This window comes from Spinacia oleracea, chromosome 4, assembly GCF_020520425.1.
Source record: "Spinacia oleracea cultivar Varoflay chromosome 4, BTI_SOV_V1, whole genome shotgun sequence".
In the NCBI taxonomy this organism is placed as follows: Eukaryota; Viridiplantae; Streptophyta; class Magnoliopsida; order Caryophyllales; family Amaranthaceae; genus Spinacia; species Spinacia oleracea.
This window is the reverse complement of record NC_079490.1, coordinates 100,079,686-100,095,686: the sequence shown is the minus strand read 5'-3', so window position 1 is coordinate 100,095,686 and position 16,001 is coordinate 100,079,686. Positions and strand designations below refer to the sequence as shown.

At 37.0% G+C, this 16,001-nt stretch overlaps 2 protein-coding genes across 2 annotated transcripts; both read left to right on the top strand.

The window, feature by feature from the left end:
- Window positions 1-360: 360 nt before the first annotated feature.
- Window positions 361-885, top strand: LOC110801506 (uncharacterized). The gene has a single exon (XM_022006867.1). The coding sequence runs from the start codon at window positions 361-363 to the stop codon at window positions 883-885; it is 525 nt and encodes a 174-aa protein (XP_021862559.1).
- A 232-nt stretch (window positions 886-1,117) lies between these two features.
- LOC110801508 (uncharacterized) lies at window positions 1,118-15,010 on the top strand. Its single transcript, XM_022006869.2, has 4 exons — window positions 1,118-1,264; window positions 12,930-12,994; window positions 13,320-13,905; window positions 14,042-15,010. Exons 1-4 carry the CDS (start codon window positions 1,118-1,120, stop codon window positions 15,008-15,010), a joined length of 1,767 nt encoding a protein of 588 aa, XP_021862561.2.
- Window positions 15,011-16,001: the final 991 nt, after the last annotated feature.

The window sequence follows — 16,001 nt, the reverse complement described above, 5'->3', positions numbered from 1 at the left end:
ATGGCAGGAACACTACGACGCCGAGTTCGAATTATCCGACATTGGATCGACTCCCGTCATGGAATACCATCTTTTCTATCCCTCCACTCGAGGAAAAACTCAAATGACCTCTCCCATAATGGGCATGCGCCACAGAATAGCTTCCAGCCGTCGTGAACCCACATATCACATCCAGCAAGGATTAAACAACCTGACATTAAGGCACATGAGTACCCCTTTCTGTGAAGATATAAAGAATACTCCTAAGGAACCCAAAGTAAAGACTTCTACCATATAGGCCTATGACGGTATCTCTGACCCAGATATGGATTTGGTCGCATACCGTCACCACATGTATGTACAAGGAACCAATGAGGCTACATGGTGCAAATACTTTCCGGCTCTAAATGGTTCGAAAGACTACCTGCGGGCTCAATTGCCTCCTTCAATGAGCTAGAAATACTATTCTCCACAAGGTTCATGGAATACAAAGAAGAAAGAAAGACAAGTATGCATCTAGGCCGCATTCAGCTAGGTAAAGACGAGTCTTTGAGGAGCTATGTCAAGCCCTTCAATCTGGAGGCACGTCAGATCCCGGATTTTCCAGATGGGGTCTCTTTCGATTACTTCATCAAGTGCTTGAAAACGGGGTCGTTCAAGTTTAATTTATTCAAGAAAAGTGTGCGCACAATGGCCAAAGTCCTTGACGAAGCCGAGGCATTCATACACGCCACTGAAATATGCAGTGTATCCAAAGACGGCAAGACTGGAGAGGCAGCAGAATCCTTTGGGAAGAAGGAGAAGATTGATCGAAAGGCTACACAGGCCAATGGCACTTGGGAAATATCTAAAGAACAAGACCCTGCCTCTACAGGGCTAAAAAGGGGACGTCGACAAGAGAAATAATTCTTCGAGTATAACACGGATCTCCTTACCATCCTCGTGGACGTAGGGACCAGGTTTGATCTAGAACGGCCATTCTCGATGAAGTCTCCCGCTGAAAGTCCAGACCCCAAGTTATACGGCCGATTCCTCGAAGATATAGGTCATGACACTAAAGATTGTAGGAGTCTAAAAATGGCCTTGGACAGGCTAGCATCCAAGGGACATCTGAAAAATTACCTACAAAGGAATACCTATGGCACAAGAAAGAGTCACTAGCTACAACAAGAACAAATCACCTGTCTCAGCTGGAGAAGGAATTCAAACTGAGGGGGGATTTGTAGCCGTCATATCAGGAGGCCTCGCCTCGGGACAAAGAGACTATGCTCGGAGACTAGGGCAAGTAATACTCTTAGGAAAATCACCAATGCACCCTTTTCCCAGAATTGGAATTAGTGAGTCTGATGGGGGACGTATAGCCACTTCATACGATGTGAAGGAAATATGTCCTTCACCCAAGGTGCATTAGTCCAATACCAAGGTTCAGATTAATTACGAACAATTAATTCAGTGCGATCAAGTGATCGGAACAGCTAGCTGGAGCAATGTTTCCGATCAGTGAGTTCTAATCTATATTAGGCTCTCAGCTTATTCTTGACTTAACCTATAAGGTCACACCATTGGCATGTAACAGATCACCGGATTAAATGAATCAGAAATTTATTTAATAGCTTTTCGGGAAATTAGTTCGGAAAAACATAATTATACGATTAAACATTGGATCGTGAAATCGTATATCGTATTGCGTATATTTGTAAGCTAAGCGAGATGAATAATCGTATCGTACGACATTGGATCGTCAAGTACGAAACGATAAATAAATTGTCGAAGGATAATTTAATCGCAATACGAAAGCAACCCACGAGCCGGAGCGCACAAGCGCAAGGCCCATGGGCGCAGCGTGCATGGCAATGCAACGCTGGCCCATAGGCTGCTGCGTGGCGCGCGCGGAAAAGGCACAAAACAAGAAGTAGCTCGTGGCCCGTGGCCCATGTTGCTGTGCGCGCATCAAGCCCCTCGTGGGCTTGCTGGCCGGCCAATGGCCTTATGCCTTGGTCGGTTGGCTTGCTTATTATCTAGGTTATTTTAATAACCTAAATATATGTTTTTCTAACATACAATTCAGATTACACACATCAAACCCTAAGGAAGAGTGAAAAACCCTAATTCTCCCTTGGCCTCCATGGATGTGTTCTTCCCAAAAGCACAAACTCATGAGTGACATCTAAGCTACGAATCTCAAGACGGATCTGAACGTGTCGGTGAACAAAATTGGGGGACGAAAATTGGAGTTCTTTGTTCTTGTTCGTGAATCATAAACTCGGGAAAACACGCTTCGTATATAAGTTTGCTTAATCTGTGCTTTATACATGTTTCATGGCTTTGGGGATTGTTCCGCACATGTTATATGTATTTAACTGTATTCTCCTACAGTGGTATCATGAGTCTTATGTATTAAAGTACTTTTTAGCATTAATTATATGTTTTTGTATGCCGTCGAATTTTTCGGATTTTTTGGTGAATTTACGAAATATTGTGGATTATTGGATGAATCGTATAATTTGTTCTGAATTCAAAAAGTGTCGAAATTTCAATTTTTCTGACCCTAATCTGATTGAAAACGATTTTCTAAGATCAACTCATGAGAACTGAATCGCAAAAACAGGCCTCGAAGTATGAGTTTTTGGGCGTTTTTGTTAATTAACGAATTAAAATTAACAAATTAAGAAAGTATTTCAATGAATTGGTCGACCTAAATTACTCGGAATTTATTGAAATTTTTACCTACTGTTCTTGGGTATATTTTAAAATTATGGTAAAATTTCCGGCCATAATTGTTAAGTATAAACCCTAATTTCACTTTCCCCAAATTTGTAATTTTTAGATCGCTAATTGATTTTTTAAATAATTTAGATATGGAAATTTGGTTCATTGGAAAAGGGAATATAATTTGATATAAAGTGGCATTTTTTAAAAATTATTGGATTAAAATTTTGATTAGATTCGTTAATTTTAATCGTCACTTAAACCAAATTGGTAAAAATCTGAATTGTGAATGTTTAGAACGATTTAAAATTTTGGATTCGATTATCAAAATGTTAAATTTTTTGTTGACATTGGTTGTTCGTTAAATTTGAATATTGTTAGCCTAGATTTAATAAATTTTGCAAAATTGGATTGTTGTAAAAATTAATTAAATCGTAAACTTGTTATGTTTCGAAAATAAAAACGATTAATTTTGTTAAATTTATGAAAAATAACTAATGCAAATATGGTTTCGTGAAATTGAAAACTATTTATTTTTAATTAGTTGGTTTTTGTGGCACGAACCAAAGGCACGAGACAAAGAGGTGTGCGATGCGTGTGGCTCGGCGTAGCCCATGCGAGTTGCCTCCCCGCAGCACACGCGCAGCGACGCGACAGCCAGCGGTCGAGTTGTAGGGCTGTGCAAAAATCGGTCGGGACCGAAAAATTAGGCCGGACCGGACCGAACCGGACCGAATAAAATCGTTCAGGTCTTCGGGTCTTCAAAAATAAAAAATGGGTTTCGGTCCGGTCCGGTCAAAACCCGAAAAAAAACCGAACCGAAGACCGATTTTTACAATAAAAAAATAATTAAAAAGGACTTGCGGTCTTGCGGAGTTGCAGTTATTAAAAAGAATCTTAAGAGTTTTAAAAGTTAAAACTTCTTAGTCAATTCATCATTTCCCTTACTCGTAGTCTCCACGCTATTCAAATTCTTATAATCTTCTCTGCCTATCTGTCGTATTCACATACTCAAATTTACAGCATGTTGCAGGTACCAAGCTAAACAAATCCAATAAGTTGATTAATAGTTCAATTAGTAACGATAGATAACAATTGCTATTGATTAGGAATTCAAGACTGGTTTTTTTGTTTTTTTAAACAGAGAGTGGTTTTTAAACCGGTCCAACCGGTCCGGTCCGGGTTTCGGACCGATTTTATCGTTCTGGTCCGGTCTTGGACCGATTATTTTCGGTCCGGTCATTGGGTCACGAATTTTATTTTTTCGGTCATCGGTCATTGGTCCGGTCCGGTCCGGGTTTGGACCGATGAACAGGCCTAGCGAGCTGGCGTGCCAGCGCTCGCTGGCCGAGGGAGTGAGCAAGACAGGCCACTGCCTTTGCTTGTGAGCTGCGAGCAAGCAAGGGGCGTGGTTGCCTTGCCTTGCGCGCAGCACAACACAGGCACATCAAAGGCCACGAGCAGCGATGGTTGCGTGGTGTGCGATGAGGCGATGGGCCTCGAGGCCTCGTAGGCCACAGTGCATAAGGCAGTGCTGGGTTGGGCGCAAGCCTAGCCCGCATTGCACAATATTTGGCTAATTTTGTTCGTTGGGATTTAAAATTTAATATTGTATTAAAATGGCTAACGGGGATAATGAATTAATTATTTTATTTAACTCAGGCCGGGCCGTGAGTTTAATTAAATATTTAATATTAAATCATCCAAAATAAAATATTGGTTTGAGTGGGAGCCTCTTAATGAAATTAAAATGAAATTGTTATTTTAATTATTTTCGTAGGGCGCTTTATTTTAATTAAATTAAATTTATGATTAGAATAAATTCTAAGGATTAATAATTCGGAATGGATTAATCTTTTAGGACGCGTTAATGTGAACTTGATTTCTAAATAAATCACGTAAATACTTGCATAATTTAATTGGGCCATTCGTTTTAGGACACGAATGGATGAATGCATAGAATACATATATTTTATGTAATGCAGGTACTCCAAGTGACTAGTATGGCCAATCTAGGATAGTTAAATACGGTCTGCGAACCGTTTTATCTTTGAATATAAAGTTATAAATATGGTCTGCGTACCATTGAAATTTTGATGTAATTTTAATTATTTTAAGTATTTCTAGTTTAGAAATTTAAGTTAGCATTGAGTGAAGTTCAAGACGATGCCAAGCTAACAAGTTGGTGAAGAAGATTGGATGCTTGAAGACAGAAGTTTTAAGCCATACTAGTTCACCAAGTTTATTTATGCACTATATATATTGTGAATGAATGTATATTATGCATGAATGTTGTTTGTATCCTCGATTAGATTTAGTTCACTAAATAATCGAACCAACATAGAAACAACTAGGTCCAAAGTAATATTGAGTTTAAAATTGCCTTCCAAATCAAGCACTTACAAAAATCTAAGGATCTAACGTAGTAGGTTTCCGCCAAAGCGAGGTGCTATTTTAGTAGACTTAGATGGTAAGGCGTCCCAAAGGAGCACGTTGATTGTAGTTGTAACTCAAACAACAATGGCATATGTTGTGGCAAAGGAATAAATTATGGAATTAATTTATTAACCAAGATTAATTTGGAGATTACTAGCAATAGGTTTTGCTTACCTAGAATCTTAAAAGACTTAAGACATGCCAAAGCTGCTTAAGGATTTAGGACTTTTAGGGTCTTGAAATCGTTTCATTCATTTTTTGATTCATGGATGTGTTCTTCCCAAAAGCACAAACTCATGAGTGACATCTAAGCTACGAATCTCAAGACGGATCTGAACGTGTCGGTGAACAAAATTGGGGGACGAAAATTGGAGTTCTTTGTTCTTGTTCGTGAATCATAAACTCGGGAAAACACGCTTCGTATATAAGTTTGCTTAATCTGTGCTTTATACATGTTTCATGGCTTTGGGGATTGTTCCGCACATGTTATATGTATTTAACTGTATTCTCCTACAGTGGTATCATGAGTCTTATGTATTAAAGTACTTTTTAGCATTAATTATATGTTTTTGTATGCCGTCGAATTTTTCGGATTTTTTGGTGAATTTACGAAATATTGTGGATTATTGGATGAATCGTATAATTTGTTCTGAATTCAAAAAGTGTCGAAATTTCAATTTTTCTGACCCTAATCTGATTGAAAACGATTTTCTAAGATCAACTCATGAGAACTGAATCGCAAAAACAGGCCTCGAAGTATGAGTTTTTGGGCGTTTTTGTTAATTAACGAATTAAAATTAACAAATTAAGAAAGTATTTCAATGAATTGGTCGACCTAAATTACTCGGAATTTATTGAAATTTTTACCTACTGTTCTTGGGTATATTTTAAAATTATGGTAAAATTTCCGGCCATAATTGTTAAGTATAAACCCTAATTTCACTTTCCCCAAATTTGTAATTTTTAGATCGCTAATTGATTTTTTAAATAATTTAGATATGGAAATTTGGTTCATTGGAAAAGGGAATATAATTTGATATAAAGTGGCATTTTTTAAAAATTATTGGATTAAAATTTTGATTAGATTCGTTAATTTTAATCGTCACTTAAACCAAATTGGTAAAAATCTGAATTGTGAATGTTTAGAACGATTTAAAATTTTGGATTCGATTATCAAAATGTTAAATTTTTTGTTGACATTGGTTGTTCGTTAAATTTGAATATTGTTAGCCTAGATTTAATAAATTTTGCAAAATTGGATTGTTGTAAAAATTACTTAAATCGTAAACTTGTTATGTTTCGAAAATAAAAACGATTAATTTTGTTAAATTTATGAAAAATAACTAATGCAAATATGGTTTCGTGAAATTGAAAACTATTTATTTTTAATTAGTTGGTTTTTGTGGCACGAACCAAAGGCACGAGACAAAGAGGTGTGCGATGCGTGTGGCTCGGCGTAGCCCATGCGAGTTGCCTCCCCGCAGCACACGCGCAGCGACGCGACAGCCAGCGGTCGAGTTGTAGGGCTGTGCAAAAATCGGTCGGGACCGAAAAATTAGGCCGGACCGGACCGAACCGGACCGAATAAAATCGTTCAGGTCTTCGGGTCTTCAAAAATAAAAAATGGGTTTCGGTCCGGTCCGGTCAAAACCCGAAAAAAAACCGAACCGAAGACCGATTTTTACAATAAAAAAATAATTAAAAAGGACTTGCGGTCTTGCGGAGTTGCAGTTATTAAAAAGAATCTTAAGAGTTTTAAAAGTTAAAACTTCTTAGTCAATTCATCATTTCCCTTACTCGTAGTCTCCACGCTATTCAAATTCTTATAATCTTCTCTGCCTATCTGTCGTATTCACATACTCAAATTTACAGCATGTTGCAGGTACCAAGCTAAACAAATCCAATAAGTTGATTAATAGTTCAATTAGTAACGATAGATAACAATTGCTATTGATTAGGAATTCAAGACTGGTTTTTTTTGTTTTTTTTAAACAGAGAGTGGTTTTTAAACCGGTCCAACCGGTCCGGTCCGGGTTTCGGACCGATTTTATCGTTCTGGTCCGGTCTTGGACCGATTATTTTCGGTCCGGTCATTGGGTCACGAATTTTATTTTTTCGGTCATCGGTCATTGGTCCGGTCCGGTCCGGGTTTGGACCGATGAACAGGCCTAGCGAGCTGGCGTGCCAGCGCTCGCTGGCCGAGGGAGTGAGCAAGACAGGCCACTGCCTTTGCTTGTGAGCTGCGAGCAAGCAAGGGGCGTGGTTGCCTTGCCTTGCGCGCAGCACAACACAGGCACATCAAAGGCCACGAGCAGCGATGGTTGCGTGGTGTGCGATGAGGCGATGGGCCTCGAGGCCTCGTAGGCCACAGTGCATAAGGCAGTGCTGGGTTGGGCGCAAGCCTAGCCCGCATTGCACAATATTTGGCTAATTTTGTTCGTTGGGATTTAAAATTTAATATTGTATTAAAATGGCTAACGGGGATAATGAATTAATTATTTTATTTAACTCAGGCCGGGCCGTGAGTTTAATTAAATATTTAATATTAAATCATCCAAAATAAAATATTGGTTTGAGTGGGAGCCTCTTAATGAAATTAAAATGAAATTGTTATTTTAATTATTTTCGTAGGGCGCTTTATTTTAATTAAATTAAATTTATGATTAGAATAAATTCTAAGGATTAATAATTCGGAATGGATTAATCTTTTAGGACGCGTTAATGTGAACTTGATTTCTAAATAAATCACGTAAATACTTGCATAATTTAATTGGGCCATTCGTTTTAGGACACGAATGGATGAATGCATAGAATACATATATTTTATGTAATGCAGGTACTCCAAGTGACTAGTATGGCCAATCTAGGATAGTTAAATACGGTCTGCGAACCGTTTTATCTTTGAATATAAAGTTATAAATATGGTCTGCGTACCATTGAAATTTTGATGTAATTTTAATTATTTTAAGTATTTCTAGTTTAGAAATTTAAGTTAGCATTGAGTGAAGTTCAAGACGATGCCAAGCTAACAAGTTGGTGAAGAAGATTGGATGCTTGAAGACAGAAGTTTTAAGCCATACTAGTTCACCAAGTTTATTTATGCACTATATATATTGTGAATGAATGTATATTATGCATGAATGTTGTTTGTATCCTCGATTAGATTTAGTTCACTAAATAATCGAACCAACATAGAAACAACTAGGTCCAAAGTAATATTGAGTTTAAAATTGCCTTCCAAATCAAGCACTTACAAAAATCTAAGGATCTAACGTAGTAGGTTTCCGCCAAAGCGAGGTGCTATTTTAGTAGACTTAGATGGTAAGGCGTCCCAAAGGAGCACGTTGATTGTAGTTGTAACTCAAACAACAATGGCATATGTTGTGGCAAAGGAATAAATTATGGAATTAATTTATTAACCAAGATTAATTTGGAGATTACTAGCAATAGGTTTTGCTTACCTAGAATCTTAAAAGACTTAAGACATGCCAAAGCTGCTTAAGGATTTAGGACTTTTAGGGTCTTGGAATCGTTTCATTCATTTTTTGACCATGTTTTATTTTTGCGTGAATGAAATGTTTAGTAGCTTTGATGATTGCGTGAATGCTTTTAGTTCAAGTTATTAAAGTATGATAAATGTTTTCTTAGCTAGTTCATTTTGTAGAATCGTAAATCTTCAACCTTATTGCGTTCGGATAATAGAAATGCGATATTTCCTCGATCGATTGGTAACTAATTTTGAGAGCGATTCTCAAAGAAAAGGAAAATGAGAGCGTATCTTGAATGTTATTTTCTTATAGTGATCTTCATGGTTGTTTTCAAACTAAAATTTGAATGGTAGACCAATTGGACCTCATATATTCATAATACTGGGTAGTTTTGGAATAATAAAATATTGAGTTAAAGACTCATGTATAACCAATGGTTAACAACCAATTTTCTTTTGATTCAATAAATTACAAGACTCATTCATTACTACAAAAATGGGCTAAGGAACCATTGATAGGGCACCGTATAAGTCACTTATTAGGTTTCTTAGATGAAGAAACCAATTATCTTAGAAGTGCGATTTCTTAGAAAAAAATATAAGAAACCTTGTACGTGAAATATATGGTTTCCTAGATAATATTATATTTTAAAAAAAATCAAAGAAATCGTAGATCTTTTAAAATCGGTCTCCTACTCATATATTTCAAATATTATCATTTTTATTTTTAATGTAATTAAGGTTGTGAATTTTTTAGCCTAAAAAAAATAAAAATAAAAAATAAAAAAAAATTGCTGCAATTCCCGCCGATTCCTACCCGCGTAGTATTAGGAAACAAAATAACTTCTTCCTAAAACCACGATCTCTCAAGCTTATCAATTCACCAAGAACTCAAAAAACCTGTAAAACCTAATAACGTCAATTCACCTAAGAAACGAATTCACAGAGCTCAAAGCACCGCACCACCGCACCACCACCGGCGAAGGGCCGACAAGTCTCCTTCTCGTTCGCTTCTCCGGCCATCTTCCTAATTTCTTATACTTTTGTGGTTTGATTGGAACTTCCACCGGTACCGCAACGACCATCTCCACCACCACGTACAATCTCCGTCTCTGCGCCAGTTCGTCAGCTCCTGTAATTTTAGGTAATACCTCTTCTCACCCTTTTTCCCTATTTTAATTTTACAATTTTCTCTCCTAATATGTGTTTGAGTGATAATTTGGTTGAAATTTCATTTGAAATTAATTTTTCTATGATGATATGAACAATTTTTGTAAAAAATGAATACAGGGGTTAGGAAAAATTTCAGCTAAAAAAAACGGGTGAACACCAAATTTATAATTTTCTGATAAAGCTTCAAATTTGTAATTTTCTGATAAAGCTTTAAATTTGTAATTGGTTTTTTTTATGTTAGCTTTGGCCTTTTTGTGTCATTATGTGAATGCCTCATTACTTTGAGTCAAATCATTGTTCTGCTCAGCACTATTCACTACCTCAAATTCTGATTATGTGATGCTACATTGTATTTATTATAAGTTGTGATCGAATGCCCGGTTACATCACTCTTGTTTGTGTCTCCCTGTGGTTATATGTATGTTTATGATGGTGATCGAATGCCCGTTTACGTCTGGTTGATTTTATAAGTCATTAAGTGAGTCAATCTGTAAAAAGGAGCAGTAAGTCAGTTAGTAAGAAGGAGCAGTCAGTAAGTCAGTCAGTTAGTAAGAAGGAGCACTTAGTCTGTAAATCAATCAGTCAGTTAGTAAGAAGGATCAATCAGTAGGTCGGTGAGTCAGTCAGTTAGTAAGAAGGAGCAATTAGTCTGTAAATCAGTCAGTCAGTTAGTAAGAAGGATCAACCAGTAGGTCGGTCAGTTAGTCAGTCTGCCTTTGTAGCTCAGCCTATCAATAGAATAGCTTCGCGTTAGCGGATTCCTTAACCTAACTTAACTTAGACTTGAATATACACAATACAACTCCTACAGTTTGGTCATATAACTGATATAGCCTTTAAATAGCCTTTGTATGTCTTATAACCTAATATGCCTTATAAGCTCAATAACTTGCCTTATAACCTCCTATAACCTATTGTGCTATATTAGCTATACCCTCTAGATATGCTCTATTAATAGATTTGCTGATTCTTGAAATATGCTTCATTAGTAATTCTTTTTATGTGGTAGGCTGCGATTTAAGTGTCATACCAGCCCGATCATTCTCTGCCAGTATACACACTTAGTCTAAACACCTATGTCGGCAGCCTTATACCGTTTGAAAGTGCTACCAGCTAGTTTACTGTCGGTCATGTTTGTTTGCTGGCGTACTACTTCGGTCGGCTACTTTGTCTGATGTCAGTGACTCCGTCATCATGTAATGCGGTCAGCAGTGTGCACTCTTACCAGTGTTATTTGCTATCAGCAGTCAGTAAGTCAGTCAGTTAGTAAGAAGGAGCAGTTAGTCTGTAAATCAGTCAGTCAATTAGTAAGAAGGATCAGTTAGTTGGTAAGTCAGGCAGTCTGCCTTTGTAGCTTAGCCTATCAATAGAATAGCTTCGTGTTAGCGAATTCCTTAACCTAACTTAACTTAGACTTGAGTATACACAATACAACTCCTACCAGTGGCGGATCCAGGAACTTATTAAAGGGGGTCCAAAAATGTAATACACGACACTTGTAAAATGATGTCAATTTTTTTTCAACGATTACGAGGCATTGTGCATTTGTGTTACGGAGAAATATTTTATTAGGTCCTGGAAATTTTCAAAGAAACTATTAAAAAAAATATAGTACCAATACCGTTTAAAAGCCTACTCAATTAAGCACTATCTAATTTTTATGCATCAAATTTGGCAAGTAAAAAAGTTAAGAAACCCACTACTAGTACTAAATTTGCATTATGTATATAATTAAGGAAGTGATAAAATTGTTATAGTTAAAAATCAAAACAAAACAATGAAAAGAAAAAAAAATAAACAAGAAAGAAAGAGGAGATCACGCCAAGTGAGAAATAAAAAAGAATGAAAAACATACCGAAGGTCATATTCGAACTCAAGACCTCCAAGTCGTGGTAAAGTTTCACGCACAGTTCGAAGCTCCACTATGCTATTTTGTGTTTGATGATTCTAACGCACATTAATTGTTAATGTCACTTATTTATCAGTTTTTCTTTTTCTAGAAAAATGGGGGTCCCTTTGGGCCCCTATAAGTCTATATAGGTCCGCCCTTGACTCCTACGGTTTGTTCATATAATTGATATAGCCTTTAAATAGCCTTTAAATAGCCTTTGTATGTCTTATAACCTAATATGTCTTATAAGCTCAATAACTTGCCTTATAACCTCCTATAACCTATTGTGCTATCTTAGCTATACCCTGTAGATATGCTCTATTAATGGATTTGCTGATTCTTGAAATATGCTTCATTGGTAATTCTTTTTATGTGGTAGGCTGCGATTTAAGTGTCATACCAACCCGATCATTCTCTGTCAGTATACACACTTAGTCTAAACACCTCTGTCGGCAGCCTTATACCATTTGAAAGTGCTACCAGCTAGTTTACTGTCGGTCATGTTTGTTTGCTGTCGTACTACTTCTGTCGGCTACTTTGATCTGATGTCAGTGACTTAGTCAGCAGTGTGCACTCTTACCAGTGTCATTTTCTATCAGCAGGCCCTGGTACCATCTTACTAGCACTTGGCAGCACTCGTTTGTACCTGTGCGCAGTAGTTTCCCTCCATTCCTCCATTACCAGTGTTGCTGAAGGAATAATAATTGACCATCTTATTTGCTTAAACTATGAATTTTCTCTTACCATAAGTTGCTGTCAGCTACCATCATGTCATTAGTATCATGTTTTTTCAAATAGAGCAGAGTTATAAATTAAAGTTGGAGTATTTTCGCGTAGATGGCTTATTATATGTTTTATTTTTCCAAAGGTGATCTCCAATTCGTAGCATGTGTGGGTTATTTTAGCTATTATCATAGGTTTCTAGACCAGGTTGAACTCTGGGCAATCCAAGTAAACTTATATTATGGGATCCTCATGCGGCTAAGAGTAGTATACTAGTATGTAAAATTCAGATCAAGTATCTGTTGACCAAGTATTCTGATTGTGACAACACAATTCAGTTGGCCAGTTTTGCGGGTTATCTAGGAAGCACTCTAGTAATAAGTAATGAATTTTAGTTTGTGAAGAAGCTAGTTAAAAAGACTGTTCCCATGCTCATAACTTTTAGTGTTAAATAATTCAGGTTTTTATATGTTGGCCATACGTTAATATTAGAAATTTAACCTTGCGTTTTTTTGTTCTTTTCAATTTTAGGAGCCTTTTGTTGCTAGTTGGTTTGGTTCACTTGCTCGTTTCATTGGTGTCCGCGCTTCAATTAGGTGAGTATATATAATTCCTTATCCCTTAGTCTCCTCCTTTTTATTTTAATCATTTAACAATTAATAACTTGATGAATTATTTTTACTAGCATAAATTGCTTGCTGCTTGCATATTCGTAAGAATGTGTGCATGTAATATTTTTTTAATTTTTTTTTTATATTTTGAATACTTAGAGATGGATCGAAGTTGGATATCAAATTCAAAACCGGGTGACCCACAATATGAAGCTGGAATAAAGGATTTCGTAAATTTTGCGGTTTAGAATGCCGGAGATCGTTCTAGGTTACCATGCCCTTGTTTCAAATGCCATAATTTTTTGTATAGACGGATAGATGAAATTCTCGGTCATTTGAGCAAGAATGCTTTTGATAGAACATATACCCGTTGGGTTTGGCATGGGGAAAACTTTGAAGGAACTCGTACAAGTGATTCTGGGAACGATGTTCATGATGTTCATGAAGGTCCTGATGTTAATGACATCCCTAATGCTAAAGAGGGTGATAGGTTAGGAGACATGATACGTGCATCTCAAGATAAGTTCGCTGAAAATCCTGCCACATTTGAGGGGGTGTTAAAAGATTTCGAAACACCCTTATATCCAGGTTGCAGCAAGTATACAAGATTATCTAGTATACTTAGATTATATAATGTGAAGGCATGTCATGGTTTAACGGATCAATGTTTTGATGAAGTACTTGAAGTTTTCAAAGACATGCTTCCTGATGATAATGTCTTGGCAAGTGGTGCATATGAGGCTAAAAAGATATTGATCCCGATGGGCTTGCCATACGAGAAAATTCATGCTTGTCCTAACGATTGCGTACTCTATCGAAATGAGCGTGAATCATTAAAGAATTGCCCAGTATGCAATGCCTCGCGATACAAGGAGAAGGAAGGAGTGTCGGCTAAGGTTTTGTGGTATTTTCCCATAGTTCCAAAATTTAAACGTCTTTTTTCAAATGCGGATGATGCACAAAAAGTTGACATGGAATTTTTATGGGCGGAACAAAGATGGCTTATTAAGACACCCAGCTGACTCCCCGCAGTGGAGGTTTATTGATGGAAAATACCCCGAGTTTCGTAAAGAAAAACGGAACCTACGCCTTGCACTTTCAACTGATGGTATGAATCCATTTGGTTCTCTTAGTAGCATGCATAGTACTTGGCCAGTGATTTTGGTTACTTACAACCTACCACCTTCGTTCTGCATGAAAAGAAAGTACATGATGCTTACATTGTTAATTTCCAGGCCAAAACAGCCGGGAAATGACATTGATGTGTACTTGGCTCCCCTCATTGATGATTTGAAGATATTATGGGAAAAAGGTGTCAGAGTTTTTGATGCGCATCAAAATGAGACCTTTAATCTGAGAGCAATGTTGTTTTGCACCATCCAAGATTTTCCGGCTTATGGTAATCTTTCTGGGTATACTGTGAAAGGGAAAACTGCTTGTCCCATATGTGAGGATCGTATGAAGGGAAAGTGGCTAAAGAATTCTAAGAAGATGGTTTACTTTGATCATCGTCCATTTTTTCCCTGTGATCATCCATACCGCAAGCAAAAAAAGGCTTTTAATGGGAAACAAGAATTCAAAAAACGTCCAAGAGACTTGAGTGGGGAGGAGGTGTTTCAAAAGGTTAAGGACATCCAGATAACCTTTGGGAAGAAATCTAGAGCAGGTATTTCTAAGCAGGGGTACAAGAAATGTTCTGACTTCTGGCGCTTACCCTATTGGAAACACTTATTTGTCAGACATTGTTTAGATATAATGCATATTGAGAAGAATGTGTGTGATAGCTTGATTGGCACACTGTTGAATGTTCCTGGGAAGACAAAAGACGGTGAAAATGCTCGATATGACTTGAAGGATATGGGAATTAGAAGTGAACTCCACGTTGTTGAGGGAAAACCCAAGAAATACCTTCCTCCCGCAGCTTATACATTGTCACGAAAAGAGAAAAAAGTGTTATATGAATCCTTAGCTGGAGTGAAAGTTCCAGAGGGTTTTTCTTAAAAATTTCGCAACCTTATTTCGATGGAAAATCTGAAACTTGTGGGTCTTAAGTCTCATGATTGTCACATTTTGATGCAATATTTGTTTCCAGTGGCTATTCGCTCAATTTTACCTAAAAATGTTCGATATGCCATTATTAGATTGTGTTCATTCTTTAACGCAATGTACGCCAAAGTCATTAATCCTAAAGACTTAGATAATTGGGAAACATAAATTGCTATCATTATTTTCCAATTACAAATGTATTTTCCTCCATCTTTTTTTGATATCATGGTTCATTTACCTATTCACTTGGTGAGAGAGATAAGGTTTTGTGGCCCAGTTCATTTGAGAGCTCAATGGTCCTTTGAAAGGCAAATGAAAACTTATAAGGGATATGTGAAGAATGCCTATAGACCCGAAGCTTGTATTGCTGAAAAGAACTTCTATGAAGATCTTGTTGGATCGTGTACTCAATATCTAGAAAATGCAAAGATTATTGGGCTTCCAATATCAAGACATAGTGGTAGAATGGAGGGAAAGGGGATCATAGGTCATAAGAAACGTGACTTGTCTTATGAAGAATGGCACAAGGCCCACACATATGTTCTGTTTAACGAGGATGAAGTTACACCATATATTAACAAACACATTGATCACCTTAAGCAGTTCAATCGTAAGACAAGTCAGAAATCACTTCTTAGTCAACATCACAATTCATTTAGAACTTGGTTGAAAGATAAAGTGATGAGAGAGCTTAATGATCCACTATATGTTGTTTCTGATCGACTAAAGAGTTTAGCGTTAGGACCCAATTTTAGAGCCTCTTTTTATTCTGGGTATGTATATAATGGTTGCACATTCTATACTAAGGAGCAAGATGAAGTTAGCACTATGCAGAATAGTGGAGTTGTTGTTGAAGCCGAAGCTATGTATTTTGCAAGTGATAAAGATAGTTTTCCTGCCCATGGTAAAATGTGGTATTACGGTGTCATTGAAAAAATTGTTGAGT